Here is a 15,492-nt window from a genome sequence, read left to right as displayed (position 1 = left end):
AAAATATTCTCTGATGTACAGTGATGCAAACTGAGTGTGTTCCAGTTGAACTGAAGAGCACGCCTCCCTGCTTACACGGGAAATACTGCTGTGAATACAAGCAGCAGTTCATGGAGTGTCAGCTGGTAAAGAGTGTCATGAGGGTACATTGCGTGAACCTGCAATCACTTGAAATCAAACATGTTTACTCACGCTAAGTGACTGATTTAGTTGATTTTGGTAGTACTTTATTACTGCAAATTACAGAACCCGCCTGGAAGGAATCGCAATGCACTTGAGGCTGTTGTTCTTTCTATTCTGAGGCTGTGTGGTCCAGTGGTTAAAGAAAAGGCCTTGTAACCAGGAGGTCCCCGGTTCAAATCCCACCTCAGCCACTGACTCATTGTGTGACCCTGAGCAAGTCACTTCACCTCCTTGTGCTCCGTCTTTCGGATGAGACGTTGTTGTAAGTGACTCTGCAGCTGATGCACAGTTCACACGCCCTAGTCTCTGTAAGTTGCCTTGGATAAATGTGTCTGCTAAATAAACAAATAATAATATTCTGCTGACTGGAGCAGAAACCACGGCTTCAGTGTATATACATGTTTATATCACAAGAATGGGGTCAGTGATGAGATTGTGGGCTTGAATTTGAAACTCAGCAGCTGGGTCCTGTCTGCCAGCGGGTCACATGTTCCCACAGTGACACTCCACCCTTACTCTGTCATCGGGATTCATTTCATTCATTTTTGTCAAGGTCGGATTTGAAGTAATGTACGGAAATGCTTGACTAAAGAACTAAATATAAACCAGACATGTGTAATGAATGGAGTCTGAGGACTGCAGGGTCGTACTACAGGACTCACACAGCTCCAAACGTACACACTGTCGGCCAGGCGCGGGTCAGACTCAAGTCAGAAACCTTTTTAGTGAGTTTCTGGAATCCAGAGCCTCCACTGTAAGCCTGGGCAGATTGTCAAGTATCTGTAAAGAAAACCAGTCAAGTTAGAATAAAGAGTCCAGACATATAAAGATGTGATACCTAGCAAAGAGGCCACACTTGGGGCAAACTTGGACCCTGTTTTTATTGCTGTAGGAGCTAGTGGCAGCATGAATTAAAAAGCAGGGCTCAGTTTTGTTCCAGTTGTGTTTTTGTGTTTTTTTTCCCTTGGTTCTCCTCAATGCTAAGTCTTTATTTACTTTGTGTTTTGCCTCTTTGACAAGGAGAGCAGAAGGATTTGGAGGGGTGCTTAAATACATCACGGGTATCACAGCAGTCCCTCGGTTGAAACCACACCCTCGTCACTCCCCTGGGGGCGTGTCCTACGTGTCACATGACACACAAAAGATCCTTTCCTCTGATGGGAACTAGACTCATTGGCTATCGGACATCTCTGAGCAGACAAGCAGGCAGGCTGGGAGGCAGACAGGCTGGCAGGCAGACAGGCTGGCAGGCAGACAGGCTGGGAGGCAGGCAGGCAGGCTGGGAGGCAGGCTGGGAGGCAGGCTGGGAGGCAGGCAGGCAGGCTGGGAGGCAGGCAGGCTGGCAGGCAGGCAGGCTGGGAGGCAGACAGGCTGGGAGGAAGGCAGACAGGCTGGGAGGCAGGCAGACAGGCTGGGAGGCTGGCTTGCTTGCTTGATGTTTACACAATCATCACTCCAGATTCATCCTAGAATTTGATCTCTCCAATGCAAACACTGGAAGTGCAGAGGTGTGATTGGAACCCCTGCACAGTGGGGACCATGCAGCCCCTACACACCGAGTCCCCAACGACAGGGAAATGATGGGAAGAAACGCAGCAGAAGAGAAAAGCAGTCTGCATCAGAGCTCAGAGTTTAACATGGAGGCCACCATGGGTTTATATAGACCCTGTCAAAGTGCTCGATCATGGCTTATTTTGCTGCGGTACAGCTAGCGGTGTGCAATGCAAAACAGAGGTCTTACCACAACACAATTTGTTACATACTGTACTTTTTTGTAACGATTTGACATTGTTTCTAAAATCAATCAATCGAGAGGAGATGAACGCATGACAGAGTATCTCTGCATCCAGGAGGGAAAGGTAGGGACGGACCTTTGAGATGTTTCAGAGGTGGCAGAAGGAGGATTTGACTACAAGGAGATTTGGGCATCAAAGGAGAGGTTACTATCCAGAAGTGCACCAAGGCTTCGTATTGTGAGGGAAGGCAACAGCAGACAGTTTCCAAGGTTCAAGGAAGCAATATTGAGATTCTTGAGTTGAGTTTTCGATCCTACTAGAAGTTGTTCAGATTTGTTAGTGTTGAGCTGAAGAAAACTGGCAGACATCCAGGCCTCGATGTCTTAGATGCAAGCGGATAGCCGGATCATGGCAGAGGGACATCTAGGGTCTAGTTTTAGGTAGAGCTGAGTGTCATCTGCATAGGAGTGAAACATGAGGCTGTGCTGGCGGATGAGGTGACCCAAGGGAAGCATGTAGATGTTGAAGAGAAGAGGCCCAAGAACAGACCCTTGAGGGACACCGCAAGTGACCGGGTTTGCGTCAGCACTGCTTCTATCACAGAAAACAGACTGCATGCGTCCAGATAGGTAAGAGGACAGCCAGGAGAGACAGGTTCCAGAGATCCCAGCATACTTCTGAAGGCGGTCAAGAAGAATGCCATGATCTATGGTGTCAAAAGCAGCAGTTACAGTATGTCAAGGAGGACAAGCACAGATGGAGCAGCAGCATCAGCATTGAGCAGAAGATCTTTTATAATAGGAAGCAGAGCAGTTACAGTACTGTCATGTGGCCGGAAGCCAGACTGCAGAGATTCAAGCAGAGATTATGAATGTGATAAAATGCAGATATTATTGTGTGATAATGTATTCTGACCCATATATTATATGTATAACAATAATAATAATAATAATAATAATAATAATAATAATAATAATAATAATAATAATAATAATAATAATAGTAGTATACTCACATTTTACATTACTCATATTTTGAAAGCAGAGCTCTGACGAGCATGTATTGCCTCTGCCAGCGCATTAAACTCTTTTTTTAAAACACTCATCTTTATTATTCTAGCAGCCTTGCATGACAGGCACAAATGCACACATCTATTTCCATGAGTGTTTTTTCAATGCTAGGTTGACTCCACTTGGCAACACAAATAAGATGGTATTTACAGCGTGCTGGCAGGGTAGAGCTTGTCCAGGCTGTGACTACTGCTCTCTCGCACCACCTAGAGGCCATTAATACAAACTGCCATTATAAAATATATAATAATTGACCAGCTACCTTGGCTTTCTGCCACTCACACACAAAGTGCATTTTTGACTTAACAATTTATCTTATTAAACTTTATTTAAACTGTTCTCTTGCCTCTTATTAACTTTATTTAAACTGTTCTCTTGCCTCTCACCACTGCCACCCCCTCCCTTTAAAGGATTACTACCCAGCTCTGAAATCTATTCTCTAACCTCAAATCATTTTTATTAACATTATCACCCACCCGCACCCCTTTTTTTTGCTAACCAATGCTTTGAAATCAATTACATTATCACTGCCCCTCCCCCTTTTTTTGTGCTGAGAATATTTGGAATCTCCTCTTGTTTGATTGATTATTTTGATGTTAAATGTGCAAATATTTCAAACACAATGCTGTTAATAAACTGGAATGTGGTGCCTTCGCTGCAGACCGCGAGGTCTGATTACAGCTGTGCCACTGAAGTGAGTTTGACCTACAGCACCCCTGGAAGTAGCAGAACCTTTTCATCTTCTAGCACTGACACAGCTGCAGAATCCAAACGGAAATATAAAATCCAAGCAAGGAGGTGAAATGATCTTCCACAGAGGAAACGGGCGAGCAGTGGCAGTGTTGATTGTGCTGTTCAGAGCTATTGTAATGAATTGTCATCTTAGCCCGTTGAATTGAACGAAGGATATTTTATCAGGTAGTTCTGTTTGCCAGGTATTTACCAGGAAATGACTGCTCAGCTCCCAGCTTGCACATTTTGTATGAAGGTCTGAATGGTACAATGCCTTTAGGTCCTCTGTAAATGAGATAACTTTGTGAGCAGAAAATGAAACACATTATGGAACAATACAGATGCCACGTTAAGGAAATGAGCAGCTAGGAGAAGAGTTTAATGACATTTACACCGCTTAATAAAGCTTCCTATTTCAACACTGCCAGTCACTTGCACTGCAGATTGAGATGTCTAATGCTGAGTGGCTGCTTTGGGAAGTGTACACTCCACTGGTATTTGACATGTCAGTGAAAGGTGTGAAGGCTTGTGGAAGATGCACCACACAGCCTCCTGTCTGCCCCCCGCCCCCCCAATCCTAACTTCAAATAGAATACTCTGCTCATCGTTTTGTTAAAGCAGGTTGATATTGCTGGATTAAAACACATGAAAGAGGCTGTTTGTTTAAGGACCTGAAATTCTGCATCTTGATTGGCTGAGGCGATGTCCCATGTTGCATCAGGTTTATAATTGAATGTATGAATTTGTATTAACTTCAGTTGAATGGAACAGTAAACAATACAGTACGCTTGCCCCTACGTAGTTATTTCTGAGTCACATTAATTTATACATTCAGTCGGAAGTGGATTCTGCTTTTAATAAACATCCTTTGTCAGTGCCGTAAGCATTCCTACTCAGATGTCGCACACATAAAAAACTATTTTTACATGAGCTGGGAAAGAGAGACCTGTCTAAAATGATCTTTGCAGGGATTGCTGATTGGAGAGTACTTTCGCAGTGCTGTATACCAGAGCCTGAGGCTCAGTGAAAACCTGGGACATATTCTCCACTCCCTGGGGACTCTCCAGTTGGTGTCGATGTTGAAATATTAAGAACAGTACCAAGCCTGGACTTCCACTAACATCCAGGAGCGTCTCTAAATCCTGTGTATTTACAGAGTAGTTACTGAGTAAATTCATGTGTACTGACACATCATTGCCATGTTATTCTGCATAGTCACAATGTACTTCATGCATCAATCTTTTTGCATGATATAAGCAAGTACACAATCGTATCAAAAAAGGGTTAGGGTTAGGGTTAGGGGCGTTAGGTTTAGAGTTAGGATTAGGGTTAGGGTTAGGGGCATTAGGTTTAGAGTTAGGATTAGGGTTAGGGTTAGGGGCGTTAGGTTTAGAGTTAGGATTAGGGTTAGGGTTAGGGGCGTTAGGTTTAGAGTTAGGATTAGGGTTAGGGTTAGGGTTAGGGGCGTTGTACACATTAAGTAGATTGTAACTATGCATAATAAGATTGTAATGATGTGTAAGCACACATGTATTTACTCAGTAACTACAGTGTAAGCAGTCTCTCAGTGTAAGCATTCCTGAGAACCGTGCCACTTGTTTAATAGATGATTTCCAGAGCAGTGCAGTAACATCTGGAGCTGAAACAGGTCGCTCTGCACAGCTGTGGGAACAGAGAAACATGTTGTTATTATCTCGAGTGTTTGTCAGAAACAGGACATAAACTAAAGTGCCGAAGACGGAAATCTACAGCAGTGGCCAAAATATGAAGGCGCCTGTCTGTCTGTCTGTCTGTCTGTCTGTCTGTCTGTCTGTCTGTCTGTCTGTCTCTCAAACATGTTTATGGGCCACTTGTTCATTTTACTCAGCTGTAATTTAATGTACAGCCTTTAACGTTTTGCTTTTTAACAGCTACAATAGTTGTGATTGTGAAGCCTCCACACTACGGTTTTTTTGGTTTGATTTCAGGGCAACGTTTTTAACATGACATGTCATGGGGTGAGCTTAGTTCCCCCCATGGGTGCTTGCGCCCTGGAGCAGAGCGGACTCTGTGCCTGTGTGTGCAGCCGTGGCTGGGGAAGAGCGTCGCTGACAGACAGCCTTTCTGTGTGCGTGCATCAGGCTCATGTTGATTCATCACAAGCACAACAGTAGCGGGTGCTCTCTCTCACCTTCTTTCAACACACATTCTATAGGACAATAGGATGCATCAAGTAATCAAGACCGCTTTGAATAGAATAGGCCTTTACTGTACATCTCCAGCTGTTCTGTGGTAAACATCACATTGTACATCAGGTACAATAAACAACAACAAGCACGTGAAAACAACATTTCTCAGACACATTAGGCTTACAATTATTATATATATACACTGAGGACACTCAATAAAGTCACATCATGCACCACAGCTAACCACATTTACATACATACCATGTAGGCTGTACTTCAGCAATGCCACTGACTATCCTGGCTCACCTTGCTCTTCACACTTGCATGCAAATATTATTGTTAATTTCTTAGCAGACGCCCTTATCCAGGGCGACTTACAATTGTTACAAGATATCACATTATTTTTACATACAATTATATTATTTTTACATGCAATTACCCATTTATACAGTTGGGTTTTTACGGGAGCAATCTAGGTACAGTACCTTGCTCAAGGGTACAGCAGCAGCGTCCCCCACCTGGGATTGAACCCACGACCCTCCAGTTAAGAGTCCAGAGCCCTAACCACTACTCCACACTGCTGCCCACACCATTGACATACAGACAGTGTTAACAGTGTTATTAATGCAACACATACTGACATGAGAGGAGATGCATCTGCATCATACCTCCAATACTTAAACGTTTCACATGCAGAGTCATTATTTTACACCGAAGGGGGCCAGATTCACAAAGCATTTTAAGCTTGCGCCAGATTATTTTTAAACTGAAAACCTATTAGTTAAAATGATACAGAAAAGCAGCAAGCAGCCCCTGAAGGATCATACCTACCATCGCATTAACATTTCGTTTTTGCACTGGCGAAACTGCCTGTTGTGAATCTGGTCCAATAGTCTTTTTTAGTACAATACAATACAATACAATACAATACAATACAATACAATACATATCTAAAGTCCATTAATGTATCCTTAACGTTCCTCTATTCAAATCTACAGGGTCAGTGGTGTGTCTACCAGGAGTGCTGGCAGAGGAAACGACTGTACAGGAAACAGTGCACTGTGAAATTCATTTGTGTTTATGTGCTGGCAAGCTATCGTGACCTAGCTATAAGGAGAGCAATTGTGCATGTTTGGAATGGGTTGCGTGGCGCGTTGTCTCTCTTGATCGGCACACTGCTTTTAACATGGCTTGTAGTACTGCCTCAGTGTCTGGAGTGGAAGCTACCGCAGTGGGTTTCAGGAGCTCAGTGCTTAGATAAAGTGCTGGGTTTGCACTTGAAATGTGCTACAAACCTATTTTAAGTTCAAGGCTTCCAATTGCTTCCCTAGTGCTTTCTCCTGTCAGGCGAGGGGTTTTAGTGGCGCTCATTGCTCGTCAGTATACGATCCCCTTGTCAGCTCATGGAAAGAGTCTCCTGCAGGGGGCGTGATGGAACCGCTGTTACCAGAGCACACAGGGTTAACCCCAGTGATGTCAGTATCTGCTATCACCAAGGATTTCATTTGCCTCTATTACCCATTTATTGAAGTTCACAACATCAGTATTATTCCAGAACTTAATAGCACATGTTTTACGCAGGTTATGTCAGATATCTGCTGGAGCTGGAAACTGCCAATATCAGTCTTAATAAACCCTTATTGCAGATCTGCTGGTTGTTAGCTGACATGCACTGAATTAATAAATGAGTAACGGAGGCAAATGGGTTATAAAGTGTTACAGCTTAAAGACCAGAGGAAACGCTTCACAAACGTGCACCCATGTTTTCTTACAAAAGTAGGTACCCTTATATACTTAGAGTACCTCTCTGAAATTTGCCTTCAGAATGGAGGCATTAGTGTTCTGAATCTAAATTCTAAGTTCAGTGTTAGCCTTGTTGTACTGAAGCAGCCCAATACAGACATATTATCTAACAACGACAGCCATGTTATCGAGGTTTTTGATTAAACTTCAGCCATTAAAAGAGATTCATAATGATCAAGCCTCAAAGTCTAATACAGTAGTGCTGTGTCTGTGTCTTCACTGTCTACAGCCTCGCTCAGCTGCTCTCCGAGTTGTTCCACAGATGAAACAGCGAGACGCCAGCTGTAGAACAAGAACAACACTGTGACCCACATTCGAGTCACTCGTCACGAAGAAGGCGACACTGGTGTGGGAGGCATGACCATTACCCTGAAGGTCCTGCAACGGACTAAACGAGCGAGTCGTGACGTCACAATGTCCTGTCGGGACGCCATTGAAAACCACAGCCTTCGTTCCCAGTTACGGATTTCAATGAACCCTCTGCGTTTCCCACACGCTGGGCTAGGCAGCCAGGTCCTGCTGCTGTGCTGGCTTGTCAGGAGTTCCCTGCTGCACGCTGTGCCGGGCCCTGGTGTGGCACAGCTTGTCGTACAGCTTGTGAGCCATCGTCCGGAAGAGAGAGGTGCGGAAGATGATGAAGACCCAGGGATCCACGATGGAGTTCACCGAGAGGAACCGCAGCGCCAACAGGTCCTTGGCTTCATCGTTATCGCTTACTTGGGAGGCTCCAATGTATGTGCGCACCTGTCAAAGAAAGAAAGAAACACGGTCTCTGAGTGCCAGACTCATTCAGCCCTCTCTGCTCAAGCAGTTCTTTGCCGCGATGCCTTTTGTTCCCTTGCGGGTCACTTTTTAATCAATATTATTCCTGAACGTCTCCTCACTTACCGATCAGGAGGACTAAAGATCAATAAGAGGCCTTCGCTCCCTGCTGTCTGTCAAGCCAGTCGCCTCTTTCCACCAACTAGACGCAAACTGGATTTGAAACCTGCTTGCATGACTCCACCTCTGCAGCATGCCTCTATACAGTATATACGTGTTTGCTGTTGCTGTGTTATTGTCATGAATCTGCACACCTGCTGCTGCCTCTCAAAGTCAAAGGGAAAGGCGAGGCTAACTGGGAGAGTGTGGTGTGCCGGGAGCTTCCCCTCTTAGTGATCTAGAGCTTCGATTCGAAGCGCTTTTCACTCTGTGATGTTATTATGCAATCCGAGCACACCGGCTTGTTGAAACATCTTTCAATGTGTAAATCATTAATAAAGTGCCCGTTCGTTGCGTTCCTCGCTTGTATTATTATTGGCACAGTGAAAGGCAGTGAAATATAGATTTAAATGGATGAGTGCTGGTGTCCTGCCAGATGAGTTCTACTGCCAAACACAGCTCTCCTAGAAGAGCCCAGACCCTTAACTCCGTGTCACAGGGACAGGAAGCAATAGACAGATATTTGGATAGCAGAGTAAATCTGCTACTCTGATTTACTAGGGCTTAGCCATGCACTGTGTGACATCGACAGAGTCTATGAAAAAATAACATGTGGCATTTGCAATAATAATAATAATAATAATAATAATAATAATAATAATAATAATAATAATAATAATAATAATAATAAAAAATGACATCTAGAAGAAAAAAAGCTAATTTGAAAATGATCTGATCACTAACAGGAACGACAAAACTAATGAAACAAATTATGATCGTATTTACTTTTGAACAAGTTCGGCAAAAAAAAAAAAAAAGTAAGATGCTGTTCTGCCAAATGTCTTGCGCTGTGTGTAAGAGCAACGTTGACGAAATGCAATGAAACGGAATGAAATCACACACAAATCTATGCGCTGATGGGAATTTAAAATGAAATCTATCAACGGATGGGAATCTGTACAGACCGCCCCCAGCATGCTCCAGCAACTGAATTAAATATGAGAAGTAGTCTACCGGGAATGTGTTAATGGAAGACACATTTTTTTTCAACCCATATTTTTGAAAAAAAAAAAAAAAAAAAAAAAAAAGGCAAATGCTAATTTTGGACCTTTGCCGAGAACACCGCGAAATAAACACGATCTGTCATTCAACATACTCAGTGTCATTCAGGGAGGTCCTTGTGACTGACTTGTTTAACAGCTAAAGAAAAAGCAATTCCAACAAACCTTGTAAATGCGATTACTTTACAACTTGTTAATGATGATCCAAACATTGAATAATATGTTTATAGAATGATCTAGAGTGTGTGTGAGAGAGAGAGAGAGAGAGAGTATGTATGTATGTATGTATGTATGTATGTATGTATGTATGTATGTATGTATGTATGTATGTATGTATGTATGTATGTATGTATGCATGCATGCATGCATGCATGTATGTATGTATGTATGTATGTATGTATGCATGTATTATTATTATTATTATTATTTATTTCTTAGCAGACGCCCTTATCCAGGGCGACGTACAATAGATGTAGTTCTGCGTGTTGTTTAATCAGCCATTCCCTAAGCATTGCCTCTGTTTCACTGGGCGATCCTGTATTGTTCGGTTAACGGTCAGGGTGTTCAGAGATACATTACACAAATGAATCCTGATTCTCCTGTGCTGTCTTGCCTCCTGCGTAATCATCCCCGGTAATGCGTGACGCTATGCTAGGGCACGGCACCACACAATGATACGATTTCTGATCGGCATTTAATAATACAAAGCAAATATTTATCACTGTGATGCTATTAAAACGGCATGCTAGTAATCTTCATTTTATTAAAACTATTACATTAAAATGGACCTCTAAATTACTTTTTGTCTAAAATGTAGACACTGGCTCCAACCATTACTGCGCAACAAGCATGCAAGTTTAGTAACGAAAGCTCGTCAATTAGTGGCGGTGGCGGGGCAGATTATCCATGACAGCGGCGCCAGACTTTCCATAATGATGTGGGGTGGGGTGGGGTGGGGTGGAGTGGAGTTCGGGTCGGGTAGGGTGGGGTGGGGTGTGGTGTGGTGTGGTGGGGTAGATGGGGCAGAACAAAACACTGAGGGGTCTACACCGCTCTTTGTGCGGGCATGCACAAAATACATTCAAATAATGTTCAGTGTCAGAAGAGGACCAGGATGACCATCAACCATTTGAAACTGCAACGTTAAGGAAGCTCCAAGTACAACACATATTCAACGTTATGGAGTGTGCTTGCGCGAATGTGCATACCGAGTGTGTGACTAAACTAAAGTTTGTTGATTGAAGGAAGGGATATTAGCTACCAGATAAAGTGCAGTGATCATTGGTTCGTGTATTATGGCGTGTTGTCAATAAATATCTCTTGTTAGGGGACAGAAATACCCTGTAGATAGCGGCGAGGGACGATCTTTCAACCGTAACTATCTGCAACTAGCATTTGTAATGAAAGACAGCTACTTTAACAAAAACCTGTCTACCTCTTCCGGAAAGAAACGATAATAAAAAAATAAAATGAAAAATGAAAAAGCAGAGCCCCAGGACTGAATGTATCACTGCTGTGCACTGAGTTCTGAGCAGCGGGTGTCTTTGAGACCGATGCAGGGTGTTTTCATTCACAGTGTCCGACGAGCTCAGACAATAATCCACAGTGGAAATGGCCGTGTGATTTGCCACTAGAAACGCTACTTTTAAGTGGTCATTTTTATTGTTTATTAACTGTGAACAAGCAGCTTTCTGATATATTAAATGTGTCCTTTTTAGGGGTTAGTAAATATAACCTGATGTCGCATTGGAGCAATAACCGTGCTGGAAACGCCAGCAGGATCATGTAGAGTTAGAGCGATCCTAGACCCCAATATCAATAGAGAACACGAACCAGGCGCGGGGTTATTTTCTGGTTGCAGTGGAGTCATTGCTTTCTTCATTTTTTTTTAATACACACTTTTTTATAACTGCAGTACATTTCTTCTCAAGACTTGGATCGTCATGATGAATCCGCTGATCAGATGGAAGATTAAAAATAGATTTGTATTTCTGTCGCCGCTGTCTGTTCTGTCCCTGTGCTGGTAGTAACCAGGGTGTGTGAGAGATCTTAACTATCGTTACACACACTCTCCTTAACTTACATCATCCCTGAATGCGCTCTTTTGAAGGACACGTTAGTTTTTTTTTTTTTTTTTTAAATATTTCTCCTGCAGTGTGTTTGTCAATAATGTATTCTGTCTGTCCAAACACAAGCAAACCACTTAGTTCACAAAAGATTATTTTTCTCTTAAGAGATGTTTGCTGTATGTATATGTGTATATGTGTATGTCTGTCTGTACGTATAGCTTATATACAGATAAACATCTTATAAAATAAAAAAGAAAGGAAATTGTATGTATTTTAGATGTTAATTTAGAATTAACAAAGTCATCAAATAATAATAATAATAATAATAATAATAATAATAATAATAATAATAATAATAATAATAATAAAACAATAATAATAATAATAATAATAATAATAATAATAATAATAATAATAATAATAATAATAATATAGATGAACGTATTCTGCCACCTAATATTAGGAAAGTCTCTGATCAGAGAGCGCAGTAAATGGATCTCAGGATGAATCGTTATTACAAGGCTCCACCTTGTCCTAATGCAGGAAGGTAAGAGAGAACGAGGATATCAATAAAACACCGGAGTCACCCCATCGGTAGTTTTTATGTTTAACTGTATAAATATGTACCATTATTCATCAACAACAAAAAACAAACAAAAAAAAAACCGTAAACATAAAGAATTAAGCAGCTCCCGTGGAAAAGTTTTTACTGAATAATATCTGACTTGAAGAAAGCGAAACATGTATATTGTTTTATCGACCTTAAGAGGAAGGGAAACGGGAAAGGGTTTCAAAACGTACGAGGTCAGGATTCAAGATTTGAATACAAACCGCAGAAAACCACGCAGCCGCGCGGCAATACCAGGCAAAACGAAACGAGTTCAGATCACAGTGTCGCCTCCTCGCAGTCCAGCTATAGCCGCACACTCCCGGAAAGGTTACAAACTACGATAGCATCGGGAGTTTATATTATTACAGCCCAGGAGGTATGATGACTGATTGGTGCAAAATTAAGGCACAACGTGTATCGTCCTCCTTGCTAATTTCAAATAAAATATAAAAAACGATTGGGCTACTGGTGGAATTCATTGATGCATAAAATGAATACAAAAATATCTGTAGGCTATGAAAAAAAAAAACTTTAATATCAATAATTTTGGAATCGATCTATAGGTTAAAACAATCAAGAAACTCCAAAAATGACCCAAAGATCCGCTTAAAAGAACAGGGATAATATGCCAGCACGAATTACTGTTGTTACTGTGACGATATCACTTTAGAAGTGCAATGCATCCTGCAGGTATACAGCTCATTCAAGACCTAACGCGTGTAACACGTTCTAGTGCGCAGACCTGAAACAGGGAGAAACTTTCTGTTTGCAATGGCAGCTGAAAAGCACGAGCTGAAATGTTTGTGTTTGGGCTATTAAAAAAAAAAACAACAGAAATGTTATAAAGCGGGTGATATCGATACTTACAGTGACTGGGACTGAGCAGATTATAAAGATGACGGTGATGAGCGCCAGCAGGACCAGGTGGTCGATCTCCTCGGCGTGGCCGTTGTGCGGAGCCCGGGCTCGCTGGTTCTCGGCTCCCTCGAAAGACGCGCACCGTATTTTCTGTTTGCGGGACAGTTTATACATCTTCAGGAGGCTGATCATCACCGAGAGGTTGAACGCTACGATCAAGAGTATCAGCATGCCCGTCAGAGATCCGAACAGCACCGAGTACATGTGATGCGGCCGCTTCATGGCGATGTAGCACCAGGTGTGCGGGGAATACGTCTTGTACTTGCCGAACTCATCCCCGAGGATCAGCGGCAAGGCACAGAACAGCAGGCTAAACAGATAGATGAACGGGAACATCAGAAGCACCTTCCTGCGGTTCACATGCCGCTGGTAAAAATATGGGTGCCCGATAGAGAGCCAGCACTCCACAGCCATTGCAAGCAGGATGAACATTGAGCACAAGCCGAAAAAAACCATGAGCGCACCGAACGCGTTGCACTGCATGCCGTGTGCCAAGCGCTGCCTTGTAATGTAACAGGCCAGGACCATGGGGCTGATCACCAGCTTCCCCAGCAAGTCGGTCCAGACCAAGCCGGTGACTAGCACGTAGAAGACGGAGACGCGGTTGCTATTGTGCTTGTGCCGGTATAAGATGCACAGGGCGATGAGGTTGCCCACTACCCCCAGGGCGAACAGCACGGCGCTAGGGACCACGCTGTTGTTTTCATCGATTGTCGTCCGATTTGGACTTCCTTCCGAATCATTGGACACACTCATCCCTCTCCAGAATGCGCTGCGCACACAACTTTTTACACAGTCAGTCCACGCTGTGGATACCCTATACCTGCTCACACAGGCAGGCTTAGAGGTAAAAAAAAAAAACTAAAAAACACAGGATCTGAACACTAGAAACGCAGTGGTACTGTCTGATAAGCCGTGGCGGTTCTGGTCCTGAGTTTCTTCTGATTATCGATGACTGCTGTGTTTCTACTCATGCGATGTCCTTCTATGAGGGCTCTGAAACGCGGATCGTGATCGGGACGGCGCTCTTTGCCCAAGCCGCTCTCTGCTCACACGGAACGGTGCCACAATGCAGGCAGTCTGAGGAGACTGACGAGTGGAAAGGTCTGCGTTGCGCTTCCACTGCCCGGATCGCTGTGCATGTGACAGCAGTGAAACGCGATGGGTATAGCTAGCCTGCACGAGTGTATTCAACAGGAAATTCTGCAACAAATCGGATAAATAGTGTTCACGAGATCACGCGTCAATACCCGTGTTTTCAAAACAGTTCGATAAAAACTCGATAAGCAGCACAGATAAGGTGTTTAACTTTGGTCTCGAAGTGGTTTAGTCAAATCAGCCTTAGGGGTGTGGCTATTTTTTAAACAAATATTGTGCTACATATTTTAAACACACACAATTCAAATGAGCACTAAAATGAATGTGTTTGTAATCTGTTCCGTGCATTTAGTTTACGGTATTTATATATAGATAGATATAGACAGACAGACAGACAGACAGACACACAGACACACAGACAGACAGACAGACACACAGACAGACACACAGACACACAGACAGACAGACAGACAGATAGATAGACAGACAGATAGATAGACAGATAGATAGATAGATAGACAGACAGATAGACAGACAGACAGATAGATAGATAGACAGACAGACAGATAGACAGACAGACAGACAGACAGACAGACAGATAGATAGACAGACAGATAGACAGACAGACAGACAGACAGACAGATAGATAGATAGATAGATAGATAGACAGACAGACAGACAGACAGACAGACAGACAGACAGACAGACAGACAGACAGACAGACAGACAGACAGACAGATAGACAGACAGACAGACAGACAGACAGACAGACAGATAGATAGACAGACAGACAGACAGACAGATAGATAGATAGATAGATAGATAGATAGAGATTTTTATTTCATGTTCTGGTTTATACGTTTGTTTAGTCTGTTATGTTAACACGGATTTAGTTCGAATATGTCCACCCATTAGTTTAAACACACATGTTTTGGTTTGGTGGTTAATGTTGTGTAAGTTCTAGGTAAAGCAAAGTACACGTTTACAATCCCATTTACAGCGCAAGACCTCGCGGCTCTCTTTAGGAAATTCACGCTACATTTGTTTAATACGTTATTGTAAAATGTATTGCCAAGAGGTGAATGAACTTTTCAAAAAGCCTTGCTCCGCAGATGCTTGCTAA

The 15,492-nt window shown here is 42.9% G+C and overlaps 1 protein-coding gene across 1 annotated transcript; it reads right to left on the bottom strand.

The window, feature by feature from the left end:
• Window positions 1-5,947: 5,947 nt before the first annotated feature.
• LOC131697477 (prostaglandin D2 receptor-like) lies at window positions 5,948-14,472 on the bottom strand. The gene is made up of 2 exons (XM_058986582.1): window positions 13,221-14,472; window positions 5,948-8,436 (listed from the first exon to the last, which is right to left on the bottom strand). Exons 1-2 carry the CDS (start codon window positions 14,025-14,027, stop codon window positions 8,194-8,196), a joined length of 1,050 nt encoding a protein of 349 aa, XP_058842565.1. The 5' UTR covers window positions 14,028-14,472; the 3' UTR covers window positions 5,948-8,193.
• Window positions 14,473-15,492: the final 1,020 nt, after the last annotated feature.

Source organism: Acipenser ruthenus, chromosome 15, assembly GCF_902713425.1.
Source record: "Acipenser ruthenus chromosome 15, fAciRut3.2 maternal haplotype, whole genome shotgun sequence".
Taxonomy (NCBI): domain Eukaryota; kingdom Metazoa; phylum Chordata; class Actinopteri; order Acipenseriformes; family Acipenseridae; genus Acipenser; species Acipenser ruthenus.
The sequence above is the reverse complement of the archived record's forward strand: the minus strand, read 5'-3'. Positions and strand labels throughout refer to the sequence as shown.

Excerpts from the sequence above, each read along its gene's own strand:
- LOC131697477 (XM_058986582.1), bottom strand. The coding sequence starts at position 14,027 with ATGAGTGTGTCCAATGATTCGGAAGGAAGTCCAAATCGGACGACAATC. Across the intron at positions 8,437-13,220 it reads TCTGCTCAGTCCCAGTCACT|GTGCGCACATACATTGGAGC; the intron begins GTAAGTATCGAT and ends TTTCTTTGACAG.